Here is a 15,609-nt window from a genome sequence, read left to right as displayed (position 1 = left end):
GGAACAAGCCATGTGTCACACATGGCCAAGACACACGCCTGTGTTTCTACCTGTGTGGACAAAATAAAGCAATTTCCCAGCCTCATTTGTCACCCAAAACTTGCCATTTTCTTGCACCAAAACTCACAAGCATATATCCACCAATCCAACATCATATTCACATAAATTTAGCCATGAATCATGTGGTATTATCTCATGCATCAAAAGATATAACCTTACTCTTATCATAAACTTAAATGCTAACATAATTCCAACAAACTAACACATAATAAGCACTTATGTGATTACCAAAATATTACTTCAAAAATAGCCAAAATTAGACCACCACTAGCCACTCCAATGGCTAGATTACAAAACAACAATTACAAGCCATCATTGGCCAAATAAGTTTATACAAGCCATTATACCAAAATGAGATTTCTATTTCTACCAAAATGTGATAGTGGATAGTGTGATGATTGCTCCGACTGACTTCCAACCTTCGCGAGCTTTGAGCACATAAACAGGGAAAATTAAACAGAGTAAGCATTTTATGCTTAGTAAGTTCGTATAATAGAAAATAAACTTACCGGTCATATTTATTAACACAAGCATACATAAATTTACATTCCATCGATTTTGGGTAAGTTACCTAAACCCATACACTTATTCAACAAGTTAGTCACATAATCTCATATGAATATCAAGTAAACGTAAATGAGCTTATCACATTACAAGCTTCCATTAATTTCACCTTTCCACACTTCAAGAGTCTTTTCTGTTGAACTATTGAAATCTCGATGGATGTTCAGTAACATACACATGTGTAAAAGTACCCATTAGGGTACATAATAAAAAGGCACACTCTTGAGCCGTACATTTTACAGTAGGATTACCAGTCCAGGCTAAATCCTATTCGTAGCATATGATCTAGAGAGCTTAATATGGATTACCCGTCCGGGCTAAATCCAGTTTACAACCTAAGCTCAAGAGGGCTTACATTAGAATTTCCCGTTCGGGCTAAATTCTATTTGCAACATATGCACTATTATTCTTAACCTATCGAAACTCAACATTCAACCAAAATATGATAATTTGTTCATGTTACACAACTTAAGACTATTTCATTATGTATATATCATCTCACACATATCAACACAATCATACAATGCAATTCAAGGATATTAACATACATTTTTAAGTTACACGAACTTACCTTCGTATTTGAATTTCAACTAATCCGAAACCTTTTGCTTTCCTTGATCTAGTTCCATGGTTGGTCACTCCGGATCTATATGGGTAAATTTAACTATTAATCTATCATATTTCATATACATTTGCATCCTATTACAACGTAGGAAAAATTACCATTTTGCCCCTATCTTTTTCAAAAATTCTAATTTCGTCCTTAGGCCCGAAAAATGAAATTCATGAAATTTAACCCTCTTTACAAGCCTAGCCAAAATCTATATATTACACTTATAGCACATACATTTCACAAATTTTAGAATTTTCCATGGGTTTTACCACTTTTTCATTTTAGTCCCTAAATCAAGTTTTCATAAAAAATTGCTTTGTAAAAGTTGTTTATATATGAATAACTTTTCATTTTCTACCATAAATTTTAAAGTTCCAGCATATTCATCCGTGACCCAAATTTCATACCTTAACTTTTCAAATAAGTCCCCTAAATAGAAAGATTAGACTATCCCGATTCCAAAAATATAGAAATTACTAGAAACGGGACTTGATTTCTTACCTTTTTAAGCTTGAAAAGTTTTATTCCTCTCTCCTATGGTTTCCATAGAAAAACTGGGGAAGATGATATGAAAATAGATGATTTTTTCTTTTTAATTAATTATCATCTATTAATTTTATTAATTTTCAATTTAGTCCCTACCCATTTCTAATTTTTCCATGGATGAGTCATTAAAATATCTACTAAATACTCTTCAATGGTCTAATTACCATATAAGGACCTTAAGTTTTGAATTCCATAGCTATTTGATACCTATAGCTACTAGAACCCAAGTTTTGCATTTTATGCAATTTAGTCCTTTCGCTAATTAAGCACACAATCGGTAAAATTTTCGTACCAAAATTTTCATGTGAGCTTCCTATCATGATACCAACCATAAAATAAAATAAAATAAAATAAAAGTTTTGGCCCGGATTTGTGGTCTCGAAACCATTATTCCGATCTCACTAAAAATAGGCTTGTACAGTGATGATGACGGATAAACCGTAATTTATACATATTTCTATCCCATGCTTAGCACATTTTATGGATGATTTTTCCTTAAAATTGGTGAAGTCGATGCTCCCAATGCCTTAATTTCATGTTTTATACTTAGGTGAGCATAGGAGAGTGAAAGGAACGAGAAACGGGCCAAAAACGAAGAAAATGGGCCAACGTATGAAATCAACACGGCCTGGACTTCCTCACACGGGCAGACCACACGGCCGTGTCCCTTTGGCAAGGTCAAAGTACAATTTACACGGGTAAATCACACACCTGTGCCCATTTAACAGCCTTGACCACGGCCTTAAGCAATCGCACACGGGCATGTCCCTACCGAGCCCAAGTTTATTCCAATTTAGAAAAGGCCAATTTTGAGGGCTCTTAGGCATTCCAAAGCCTATAAATACACCCTAGAAGAGGAGAAGAGGGGGAACGCATAGGAGGAAGCAAGGAATTGCTCAAGGAAAGCCGATCGATCCATCTCAGAAGCCGGATTCACCATCAAGACTGAAGATCTCCCTTCAAATTCCCTTAGGATTTTTGGGTTTTCTTATGCTTTGTTATTTTTATTCTTTTGAGATGTTTTCTTTCATTAGTATGAACTAAAACCCCTAAATACCTAAGGGGGATGAAACATAAGACGAATCTTGTTATTATTATCTGAATTGTATGATAAATATTTGACTTGTTCTTAATTATGTGTTCTTAATTCTTGTTTTGATATTCCAGGATATTGATTCAAGTTATGCTCTTATTCAGAGGAGGAATAGACCCTGTCTAAGAGTAAATTTGTCATAATTAAGCGGAGTTGGTTGCGCGCCTAGAGATAGGGTGACAAGATTTTTCCGGATTAGGGTGAAACCTAATAAGGGGATCCATAGATCGAGTTAATGCAACCCTAGGGCGTTAATTAGAAAGAGATTTCAATTATTCAAACTAGGGTTAGACGTTGTTAGTCTCGAGAGAGATAATAATATAACTTAGGGATCTCTATGGAACAAGTTGAATGAATAAATCGTCCGATTCAGAGTCAAATAACAAGTGAAGTCTAGGTGGATTTTTCCTTAGGTATTGTCTTAATCAATCCAGTTTTCCAAAAAGTATTTTCCCCAAATTTCTTTTTTGTGATTTCTTAGTTTAATTAATTAGTTAGATAAACAAAACCCTTGTATTTTTTAGGCTAGATAATAAAAAGAAAGTTGATACTAGTACTTTTAGTTCCTTTGGGTTCGATAATTCGGTCTTGCTAAAGTTATTCTACTATTCGATAGGTACACTTGCCTTTATCGTGATAATAGTTAGTTTCAAGAATGATTCATTATAAATATTTAAAACCTGTCATGAATATCACGTATCAATGACAACTCTATGTGTTGGGAATTGTGCCCATATTGAAGTAAACATGTATCTATTTTCTATGTATTTGAACGATAAATAAATGAATAAATTTAATTTCACATTTCATTATAATATCTTTTGTGTTTTCGTCTTTCATGTTTTGCATACATAGAGAAATTATGACAAACAAATATTAACTCAGTGATTGTTTAAGTTTGAACTGATGATAAGTGGCATGATAAGAACGTTTACATTGCAAGAAAGAAAACTTACTTCAGTAGATAATCTAAACGAGTTCGTAATCTAGTAAAAAAATTAAAGTGAGCATTTAATTCAATTACTTTGAAGAATTATTATGTCGTCTACAATTCCAATTGGAGAGATAGCTAGTCTTGGCTATCGGAGCAGCTGACTCCATGGGTAGAGACATAAATCACTACAGCAAAACAGGTTTTTAGCGGTATTTTTTTTGGGCCTATAAGTGCCGCTAAAATTATTTGCGGCACTTGTAAGCGCCACTAAAAACAATGCCGCTAACATTTTGTGGCATTTATGAAAAAAATGCCGCTAAAGGCCATTCCCACAAACGCAGCTAAAGGTCATGGCCTTTAGCGGCGCTTTTCCCACAAACGTCGCTAAAAATCATGGCCTTTAGCGGCGTTTTTCCCATAAACGCCGCTAAAAATCATGGCCTTTAGCGGCGCTTTTCCCACAAACGCCGTTAAAGATCATAGCCTTTAAAAATATTTTTAATTAAATAATATTTATTTCTATGATAAATATTATATTATGTTTTATTTTGAAATTTGAACTTTAAACTATATACTTTTAAGGATAAAAATATTAATTAAGTTAAAATTTTAAAATTTTATCTTAAAAACTAAATATAAAAATTAATGAATTTAAATCTAGAATCTAAAATAATAAATTAATAACACAATTAAAATCCAAAAGTTAGAACTCAAGTTATCTTAAATATTAAAATAAAAATAAAATTTAGAATTAAAACTAAAATAAATAATAAAAATTAGATTAAATATAAAAATATCAATAAAATAAGATATTATAATAAAGTTACTTAAATGAAATAAGGACTTAAATCATAACCATGTAAAATATAAGATTTGAATATCCATTCCTATGTGAAATATCAACATTGATTATTTAAATTGATTAAGTCGCTAATGAATATTCTCTTTTCTAAGTCAAAAGTGCAATTAGTATTTTTCTTCTTTCAACTCAAATAAAAATAATATGTTGAAAACAAAAACAATTAAATAAAAAATAGAATAATTAGTTGACATGAGATTATTATTAAATATATGCAAATATGCAAGTAGACTATTACAAAACTAGGTGTAGTTTTTGATATGTATATGATAGTAGCAACAGTAGCATAGATACATTATTTCCATGGAACAGAAAACGTCTGATCGTTGCAACACCAAACTATTGGTCTCTTTGAAAAAAGAGAAACAAAGGAATCAATCTACTCCCCCATTGCAACAAAAGGGATTCCCCTGGTACACATGATGCATAATATAGCCATAATTAGTACTCAAAATCTTTAACTTTCTATTGCTTTAAACTCATCCACACAGCTAAAATATAATCCAAGTGGAGCGTTTCACTGAATGTGGTTAGCTATTGGAAATGCAACATAAATTTCTTAATATGTAGTGCATTTAGACTGCATTCCTATGTTAACTGCAGTAGTTGCATCTCAAGCCTAGAGTTTCGAATGTCTTGGGGCATAATTCCAATATTTAAGGTGGGATATTTGGTTAGAGATCTTATGTTTGAACTTAACGCTCTCTCTTGAACCCAAGAAAAAAGGTCTTAGTTTAATTATGTCAGAGAACGACTCTCACACAACACATGTCAGCCTAGACATATCATGCAAAACTTAGATTTCATTTGAAAAAGACAAGTAGATAGAAGTAAAAAGTGCCCAAATCATGTGATGGCCTAGGGAAAAAATGTTATACTAAGATCAATTTATTGACAATGATTCTTACCAGCCACCATGCCTAGAGAAGTAATCATTATCCAATGAAATAGCAAGAGTAACAGCAATTGCTAGCTCTGATAGAGTCAGTGAACGGCTTACATCCAACTCTTGGATCTGCAACAAAACCAATAAATTTGTGAACAAAAGAAGACTTAGAAACTTCCAATCTCTAATGCAGAAATTACCATGCTAAGCGGGACCGAGTCTTTAAGACGGGATCAACCTTCCCAAAGCGGATGACATACTGTCCGGCATCGTAAATATCTGCATGCAAATCATTTTGCCTATTAGATACCCATAACAACAAGCTAAGAATTTTAATTCATGTAATAAAATGGATAAAAGCAAAGCACAAAGGGTTTAGACCATTTCAAATGCATTTGATGTTGAGAAAGATTTTTCTATACAAAACTATTTCGTATTTAATATTTTTCCCCATAAAATTACTAAAAGCATTGTTTGCATCAATGAAGTAACAACTCCATGATCTATATGAAGTTGAACATATCATTGATACGAACAATGCAAGAGAGAAAAATGGGGATGAAGCACTAGGAAGGAAAGGACATATCGAAAATCAATCCAAGAAGAAACATCAAATACCAATCTTTATATGCAACGAAAATAATATAAACAAGTTCAAGAAACTTTATATTCAAAATCATTTAAAACTAAAAATGGAAAAGAGAGAACTAATAACTCGATTTCAACTCTTTTTCTTTTTACAGTCAAAAAATTAATTCTGAATAATAAGATCATAAAAATCATACAAAGACAAGCGAACACATTCATTAATATATAAACAAAGACCAAAGGATCAATAAGTATCTAATCGATAAGTCATGTGCTCCAATACTAGTTTTTGGTTATAACCAAACTAGGTCTTGAACCCACCTATCATGCCATTGCCATCCAAAGAATCACTAATTAACAAAAAGGTAAATACATGAAAAGTAAGAAGTAGTGTTACAGACCTGCCAGTACATAAAAGTTTGTACAATGTTGCGTTGCCACCTACAAAATTTAATAGAAAATTTCAACAAATTAGAGAAGCTAGAGGTCATGGAATGTATAAGCTTAGAGGGAACTATGAACCAAAAAGAGAAAAAAGATATCAGCAACTGACAAGAACAAGGAAACAAGTAGAAGCCAGCCAAGTCCAATATCAGCATGTGATGATAGAATGCTCAGGGTGGTGGTGTTTGATTCTACCCACACACAAGGATCTTCCAAATACTTCCTATTCAATAAACCCTCGGGGTTACACATGCACATGCATGATGCAAGCATTTCATTTCATCCAGGTTTGAGGTGACATCAAAATGAATGTCATAAAACAAATTGAAGTAATATACATCTAGGGATTTTTTTTGAGAGAATACATCTAAGGAATTGGTTAAAGTGACAAAAAGGATAAGTAGCATTAACATTCACGAAGTACGTTTTTTTGTTTATTAGCATCGACACTTTCAGCAAAAGTTGAGTGTATAATCCTCCTTACTGTGCCTTTTTAGATAATAACACGATTTCCATCCATCTGAACTTTATGCCATTCCATATAAGGAAATATCACCCAACAAATTTAACTGAATTTCTTTTAGTGAACATTAATAGTCTGATCACAAGATTAATTAAAAAAAAACTAAACCAGAACACTGTAATACAGAAGATAGTTTTATCTGAATAAAGGTCTACCTGTACAAGGTAGAATGACTAAAATTATGCCTTAAAAACTTTGCAATGCGTTCGAGTGATCGGCATAAAATGGGAATCAAAGCAACTGCAGTGAAGGTCCATATCAATTCATCATACTACATAATAATAAAGAGAATTCCGGAGCAAAAATGTAAAAAGTGTTTATGAGCAGAAGAATGCTTACATTTAAGGCAAATATGTGAAGTGACAAATGTAAGGCAGTAGATAAAGTAGATAAAATCTTTGGTTGCAATTACTAATTGAAAATACACTTGAACAACTTGTAAAGTCCATGCTCTTGGCCTCTGCATAACATGTAGAATAGGTTCAACAGAAAAAACTATCATATATATATTTTTGAAAAAAAAGAATGGCTGGATTATTATTAAAATTAAAACAAGGCCTGGACTCTCTCAAAACAAAAGAAACTAAAACAGGCAACCCAAAAAAAAAAAGAAGGTAAAGAAACAATGTAACCAAGCCACCCAAACAGGCACTTTCCTTATCCATAAAACTATCATATATTTACCAAATGTATGACAAGTCAGTAGAAATATGTTTACCCTATATAGTGCATACAAAGAGTATACAGAAGAACAAGCAGTGCCCATAAATGAAAGCCGATAAGCCCTATTTGAAAGACTTTTAGGGACAAGTGGAAAGATGGCAAGCACAGCCACAATAAAAACTTGCAAGATAAAAAATAAAAGTAAGGAAAAAAGAATCTAACAAAAATATGTACATGAAGTCAAAAATGGCCCAAGTTACAAGACTAGCAATTGACTAAATATTACATATTATAAATTTAATTATACATTAACAGCCAATCAACTCCTCGACAAGGTGGTCTTTCTATGGCAGATGCAAGAATAAAGAGGGAAATAAAATGCACTCTTTACTCATTTAAAAACAAAAAAAAAGGGATAAGAAGGCAAGAATCATCTGCTAATATACAAACGTTTTGATCTATCGATTTGGTCATATGAATCTAAATATATTCCAAATTCCACAAGGAGCAAAAAAATATATAGTAAAATGATTATGTGATCTCAAATTCTCAACTGGATTTATTTTCTCCATAGATTTACAACACAGAGATAGGAGAGAAGAAAAAAACAAAATTACTACAATTTCTCTCACTAGATATATAGAAAAAATACATAAAAAAATCATTTATAGCTCATATACCAATAAAAATAAAATATAAAAAAAGATCATCAATGGATGAGATAGGTAATCGCCAGAGCAAGTAAAAGGAGAATGTAAGCAATTCCTTGATCAATGGCAGTACCATCATTGGACGGAAGTGGTGCAGGCGATGAACCCATGCCTTAACCCCAGAAAAGAAAGCATACCTTTTCAATTGACAGTTTTAAACGAGGAAGACCTTACAACAGAAGGAGCTGAATACCTTTCTACAACTTTCCTTTCCCTTCTAGGTCTATCATTACTAGGCGTCACTGGCTCTTTCTTCTCAGCCGAATCTTGACCAGATTTCCTAGAACTCCCCTTTCTACTACTACCTTTGACCTTTTTAATCCCTTCATCTTCACTCTCTTCTTCTTCCTCCTCCCCCCTCTTCTCTTCCTCGTTCTCCTTCTCTTCAACTTCCATTTGTTTCTCCAAATCCTTAACAGATCGAGAGAAAAGGAGTAGCTATGGAGGGTAAATTCAGTCAGTGAAATGAAAAGGAAAAAGAATTTGGGGGCAAATTTTGAGAGTAAACGGGGAAAAGAAATAAGTACATAACTTTTATTTGAGGGATTTGGTTAACGAGCGGGGAACCGAAAAATAATTTTTTGGGGTGAGCGGGATTTTCCTTTTTTTTTATAAAAAATAATGGCTTGGATTTTTTGCGGCGTTTTTGCTAAAAACGACACTATAATTCAAATTTTTTGCGGCATTTTACCCCAAAAATGTCACTATTGCTCAATTTTAATTTTCTTTTCATTTTTAACATATTTTTTTCTATTTTTTCCTTTCACAATTTTTGTGTTGAGATTATCATTTTTTGGATTTTTTTTTAAATTTTGAATATTGATCTTTTTAACTGAAATATGGATGAAAATTTTAAATTTTAAATATTAAATTTTTAAGTTTTTTATTTTGGTTTAATCATAGACATTTTAAAAATAAATACATCAATATATTTTTATATTGAATAAATATAAATATTTATGTATGCAATAAATAAATATAAAATGATGTTATATCAATAATTGTGTTAATAATTTACAAGAACTAGATCAAATTAAAGTTCATATATACAATTGCACCTTGATCCCTATATTTATCCCTAAACACCTGAAAATTAAACCCTGATCCCCAAACACCAAACCCTAAATCCTAGATCATAAATCCTAAACCTTAAAATAATAAATATTATATCATAACCCCTATTCCCTAAACTCTAAACCATAAAACATAAACCATAAACCCTTAACCCCAACCCTTAAACCATAATTAGATATTTAATTATATGTATACACCTAAATTTTGATAGAGATACATCTCGAATTATATATGAATTTCGATTTAATGTGTAATTGTAGATGTGAAATTCTAATTGTGGTTTAAATGTATAATTGAAACTTTAATTTTGATTTAATCATACACATTTTAAAAATAAATACATCAATATATTTTTATATTGAATAAATATAAATATTTATGTATGCAATATATAAATATAAAATGATGTTATATCAATAATTGTGTTCATAATTTATGCTTTTGGGATTTAACCCATTGCACAATAAACCATTGTTCATGTATACTTTTGGGATTTAACCCATTTTGATATATATATATTTTTAAAATAATAATTTATATTTATCTTATTTAGATTTATATTATAAAAAAATCCAAGATACACAAGTTAAGTAGTTTACCATATTTATCTCTAAACCCCAAACCCCAAACCCCAAACCCTAAACTCTAGGCCCTAAACTCTAAACCATAACCCATAAACTAAATTACTTTTTTGCGGCGTTTTTCAAAAAGCGCAGCTAAAACCTCGATTTATAGTGGCGTTTTTCCAAAAGCGCCGCTAAAACCTTGATCTATAGCGGCGTTTTTCGAAAAGCGCCACTAAAACCTCAATCTATAGAAGCGTTTTTCCAAAAGCGCCGCTAAAACCTCGATCTATAGTGGCATTTTTCCAAAAGCGCCGCTATTGTTCAGTTTTTAGCGGCGTTTGCAATTGCGGTGTTTTATTGCAAACACTGCTAATGTATAATATTTGCGCCGTTTTTTGTCCAAACGCCACTAAAAACGCCGCTAAAGCCCTATTTTCCTGTAGTGAATGTACTTATTAGATTAATTCTGAATCCATTTTTGAATTAATTCACTTGTGATGTTCATGGTGTGACTTACCTAAATCTTGAGTTAGTCACTGATCATGCGTATGTAACTCATGTGCTTTGATATAAGGGAAGGCTTATGCTTTAAAGATGATCAAGTAAATAACCATTATGTTGGGTAAATGACTTGTGTATGACATGGCTTTACAAGCAACAATGGAATTCATAACTTCATTAAATAGTTAACGATATCCCTCTCAATGACATTGTGTGGATTAATAAATATGAACGTAGCCATAGGTTGCTTGTTCTTGAATGAGCAATTTATCATAGTCATTAGTTGACGGTAATCAAATTAATCATTAAGAAGACACAATAATGATAATAAGATAAAACATGATTGTATTGAGTGAACTGATTTAACTCAAAGGAATCAATGATATCATATGAGGGTAACACACACATGATGAGGTCATTAGACAAAACATTTGGATGAATTGCTTTCGTAAAGAGTATACAATAAGGAGTTTTCAATCATGGTAATTCTTGTGGACTAACTCCATGATTAAGTAAATTGCGAACTATCAGAATAATGCTTCTGAACATAATTGCAGTTAACTCAATCCTAATTGTATATATTCGATTGATCCTTTCGCTAGCTCAACAAATGCTCGATCAAACTACATTTGAACAAAAAGAAAATTCTACGAATTTGGAAATAATTTAATTGAGTCAATTTATTTTTTGTGAAATTAAATTAGGTGGTCGTGAGAATTCTTCAGATAAAGAATTTGATTAAAGATTTTTCTTGAAAAATTGATTCGAAAAATATTAGTGATTTTTGGAAAAATTAATTTTGATCAAATAAAATTAAATTAATCAAATTAATTGAAATAAATATGATATTTTTGGAAATCAATTTTTAAGTCAGCTATTAGCCCAATAGGTAATTGAACTTGAAAATTGGACCCGAGAACCAAAAATCAAGTCCAAACCTCAAAATTTGTTGAACTGGGCTCAGTGCGTGAAACAAGGTTGACAGTCTAACTGGTGGCTGGACCAGATCGATTGGGCCGTCATTGGCCCATGCTAAACCAATAGCAGCCAAACCATCTGCCTCACCAACCAACTATTTGAATAGCCTACTAGGGGTTTTGGCCAACCCCATCATCAGTAGCAGGCCAGATGTGCGAACGCCTTGCCGAGAGATGCAGCACCTCGTGTGGCTAGTCTTGTGAACGACCGTGCCACATCCCAAAAATTATGGGTTAGTAGAATCGGGTTTGTGAGTTGAGAGAGAGTGATCATGCCTTAATTTTTGAGATTGTCTGTGCATTTTTAGAAAATAAATGAGGTATTGGTTTGTTTATTAAATGTTAATGAAACGTTCCTTGAAACCCAAGTTCAAATCTCTTCTCTTGCACCATTTTTATTATTTTGTAAATTTTGCATCAAACCCTAGTATGTGACACACCTTGTTTTTAAAATAAATATTGAAAAATTATTTCAAGAATGAGGAAATAGCCCAGTGGTTAAAAAAAATGAGAAAGTATGGAAATTAGAATAAGGTTTTAAGTTTGATTCCATTCCTTTGCAAAATAGCTTAATTTTTTTCTAAAATTTCTCATTCTCCTTATTTTGTGCCGCCCAAGCCTTGAACACTTGGTATAAATAAAAATTTTTCTTTTATTTTTTTATCCTTTAAGTTAATTTTTTTCTACCCAAGCCATTCACCCTCTTCCTCTCCTATTCTCTCTTCAATTTCCTTTCTTTCTTCCTTTGTGTGCCACCACCCAAGCCACCAAGATTCACCATCAATTTCTTTTCTTTTTGCAACGGGTTCTCACACCATTATTTTCCTCTTCTTGCTGTCATTTTATCATAAAATTTCCAGCCTTAAGTCTGAAATTTTAGCACTTAAGATCGGCCTTCATTGGTTCCCCAAAAGAACTCCATTGTCACCCTATCTTCTTTCTTGAGTAAGTGCCAAGTTTTTTCGTTCTTCTTGATAGATATTTCAATAAAATACCCAATTTTCTAGATCTGGAATTGGGGTGATTTTAAAATATTTAATGGGTATTTTTTCAGTCTTTAAAGTGATTTCAATTGTGGTTTTAAAGCCCCGATTTCACCATTTGGTGGTGGTGCACCGTGCTTAGAGGCACAAAAGAGGGCTATTGTTTCTTTAATTTTTTCCCATCTTTTTCCAAAAATATCTATGGTTCTTAAGCATTCCTAATTAGCCTTTAATAATGTATAATTTAGGAAAAATCAATCTTGATCAATCGATGACTTACATCTGACAATTTGGGAAGCATAAGTGTGGTTGATTATGGGCTAGTGTGTAGTTTCAGTTTAGATGATGGGTATGTTAATTGATCAAATTAAATAATTTATTCTTAGATTAGCTAATTATTTTCTAGTATTTAAATGTGTTAGGTGCCGACTTAAATGCCCCAAAATAACAATAAAGTCGATACATGTTCGCGCGTACGATTCGCATCAAACCTGTTTAAGAAGCCTAACTAGTTTGGATCTTAAAATTTGTTATAATTTTGATGATTGGATTGAACCCATAAGTGGGCATTTGGGGGCTGTTTAAGAGGTATGTTAATTGAGTTAATACTTATTTTAATTTAGGTTCGTTATAAAATATATTAGAGAAACCGCGAGATTCGAAAGTGTGTTGTAATAAAGCGTAATTAAGGTGTGGGTTCTAACTTGCAGACTTGAATGTTTAAAATGATATAATGGATGCCTAAGTTTGCTGGTCAGGCTTGGCTAAGTGGCTAAGCAATTAATTTGTAAATGGTCGAACTAGATATGTTTCTAGCCTTAACTGTTTGGTATGTTAGCAAAAATGTGAGAATGACTGAATAATTGTGTGATTGATATTGTTGTGGATAATTTGTTGATATGATTATGTTGATTGTATGTATAGCATAATTTCGAATGAGAATGAGGCTTACGCATGATATATTTGTATGAATGATTTGCTATAGAATATTTGAAAGACTATTATACATGCATTCAAAAAAGAATTGTAAGTTATATGAGATTGTGATATATTGAGTGACATCATCTTAACGATGAATTGAAAGTTGGATAAATGATCCTATTTACTGAAAGTATTTGGTAATATGAGGGTGTGTTAATCATGCCAAAGAAATGCGAAAGTATTGAATTCGTGACTATGTATGAGATTGTATGACATTTCGCATGTATGTGCATTGGGGTGGGATTGATATTGTGGTTGACGGAGGAGTCCCGTGGAGATTCAACGGCATATTAAGTCCGTATTTATTTTTAGTTAGTGAGCTGCATCGGAGATTTGAGGAGATTTGGCGATTTTATAGCATTTATTCATTATGTAACATCCCAAAAATCGGGGGTTAGTAGAATTAGGTTTGTGAATCCAGAGATAGTTATCATGCCCTAATTTTTTATTTTATCTGTGCATTTTTAGGGAATAAATGAGGTATTGGTTTGTTAGTTAAGTGTTAGTGAAATGTTCATTGAAACCCAAGCTCAAATCCCTTCTCTCGTACCATTTTTATTATTTTGCAATTTTTTTGTCAAACCCTAGTATGTAACATGCTTTGTTTTTAAAATAAATATTGCAAAATTATTTCAAAAAAAAAAAAGGAAATATCCTAGTGGTTAATTGATAAATGGAAAAGCATGGAAAGTTGATTAAAGTCCCAAGTTTGAATCTTTTCCCTTACAAAATAATTAAATTTTGCAAGATCCCCCACCTTTTTTTTATGTGTGTGCCACCTATACCTTTTTAGACCTAGGTATATATATTATCTTTAGATAAAATAATCAGCCTTTAGTCTCATTCTTCCCACCCTAGTCGTTCCTCTCCTTATCCTCTCCTCTTCACTTTCAATTTTTTCCTTTCTTCCTTGTTGCCGCCGCCCATAGTTCTTGATCTACCATCTTTTTCTTTTCTTTTTCCACAAGATCTTACACCATCTTCCTCTCCAAGATCGATCCCTGTTGTTGCTAAGAAGTGCCATTGCCGCCCCTATCACCTAGTTTGTGTAAGTTCTCCTTTTTTTTATCAATTTCTTGATAAATCTTGTGAGTTCAAAACCCAATTTCAAGATCTGAAATTTGAGGGATTTTTAAAGATTTAATGGGTATTTTTATAGCCTTTTAAGTGACCTTAAAAGTGATTTCAAATCAGCCTCAATTTGGCCACCATTGGTGGTGGTGCGTACGCCTATAAGCAAAAAGGGGGGCTAGTTTTCTTTAATTTCTTCCCATCTATTTCGAGCATTATTTTGGGATCTTGAATCCCTCCTCATCAACCTTTAATTATGTGTTAATTAAGGAAAATCGATCTTGATCAATCTACAATTCAGATATGACAATTCGAGAAGTGTATGTGTGGTTGATTGTAAACTAGTTTATAATTTCAGTTTAGATATTGGGGAAAGATAGTTAATTGATTAAATAAATAATTTTAAAAAATGACTAGCTACTAATTTTACAGCATTTAAATGTGTTAAGTATCGAATTAAATGCCTCAAACCAATAGTGAAGCCAAAAGACGTTTGCGAATAGTATCGCATCAATTCAGTGTAAGAAATCTAACTAGTTTGGATTTGGAAAATAGATATAATTGTAATGGTTGGATTGAACCCATAAGTGGTTGTTTGGGGGTTGTTTAAGAGGCATATTGATTGAGTTTAATACTTTTTTTTTAATTTAGGTTAATTTTTAAGCTTAGTAGAGAAACCACAAGATTTACAAGTGTGCTACGAAAGAGCGTAAAATAAAGTGTGGGTCCTAACTCAAGAACTTGATTGATAATAACAATTTGATTGGTAAAATTGATGGTTTAGTTTTTTGATTGGTCTTGGCTAAATAGCTAAGTAATTAAGATTGGAAGTGGCCGAACTAGGTAGGTTTAGAGCCCTAATTATTTAGCATGTTAGCAAGGTTGTTAAATTGACTAAATGATTGCATGGTTGATATTGTTGTGAGTGGTTAGTTAATGTGATGTATGATTGTTTGTTTGTATAACATGGTTT

The 15,609-nt window shown here is 32.2% G+C and overlaps 1 protein-coding gene across 1 annotated transcript; it reads right to left on the bottom strand.

Annotated features, from left to right (window-relative positions):
• Positions 1 to 5,048: 5,048 nt before the first annotated feature.
• On the bottom strand, positions 5,049 to 8,593 carry LOC108475239 (uncharacterized). The gene is made up of 8 exons (XM_053026260.1): positions 8,557 to 8,593; positions 7,829 to 7,953; positions 7,450 to 7,570; positions 7,266 to 7,350; positions 6,697 to 6,810; positions 6,545 to 6,584; positions 5,578 to 5,684; positions 5,049 to 5,079 (listed from the first exon to the last, which is right to left on the bottom strand). Exons 1-8 carry the CDS (start codon positions 8,591 to 8,593, stop codon positions 5,049 to 5,051), a joined length of 660 nt encoding a protein of 219 aa, XP_052882220.1.
• Between the last annotated feature and the right edge of the window lie 7,016 nt (positions 8,594 to 15,609).

The sequence above is a fragment of the Gossypium arboreum genome, chromosome 3 (assembly GCF_025698485.1).
Source record: "Gossypium arboreum isolate Shixiya-1 chromosome 3, ASM2569848v2, whole genome shotgun sequence".
NCBI classification, from domain to species: Eukaryota; Viridiplantae; Streptophyta; class Magnoliopsida; order Malvales; family Malvaceae; genus Gossypium; species Gossypium arboreum.
Note: the sequence above shows the minus strand (reverse complement) of the source record. Positions and strands in the feature narration are given on the sequence as shown.

Excerpts from the sequence above, each read along its gene's own strand:
- LOC108475239 (XM_053026260.1), bottom strand. The coding sequence starts at position 8,593 with ATGGGTTCATCGCCTGCACCACTTCCGTCCAATGATG. Across the intron at positions 7,954-8,556 it reads ACCACTTCCGTCCAATGATG|TTTTTATTGTGGCTGTGCTT; the intron begins GTACTGCCATTG and ends TTATCTTGCAAG. Across the intron at positions 6,585-6,696 it reads CTACTTGTTTCCTTGTTCTT|GTGGCAACGCAACATTGTAC; the intron begins GTCAGTTGCTGA and ends TAAATTTTGTAG.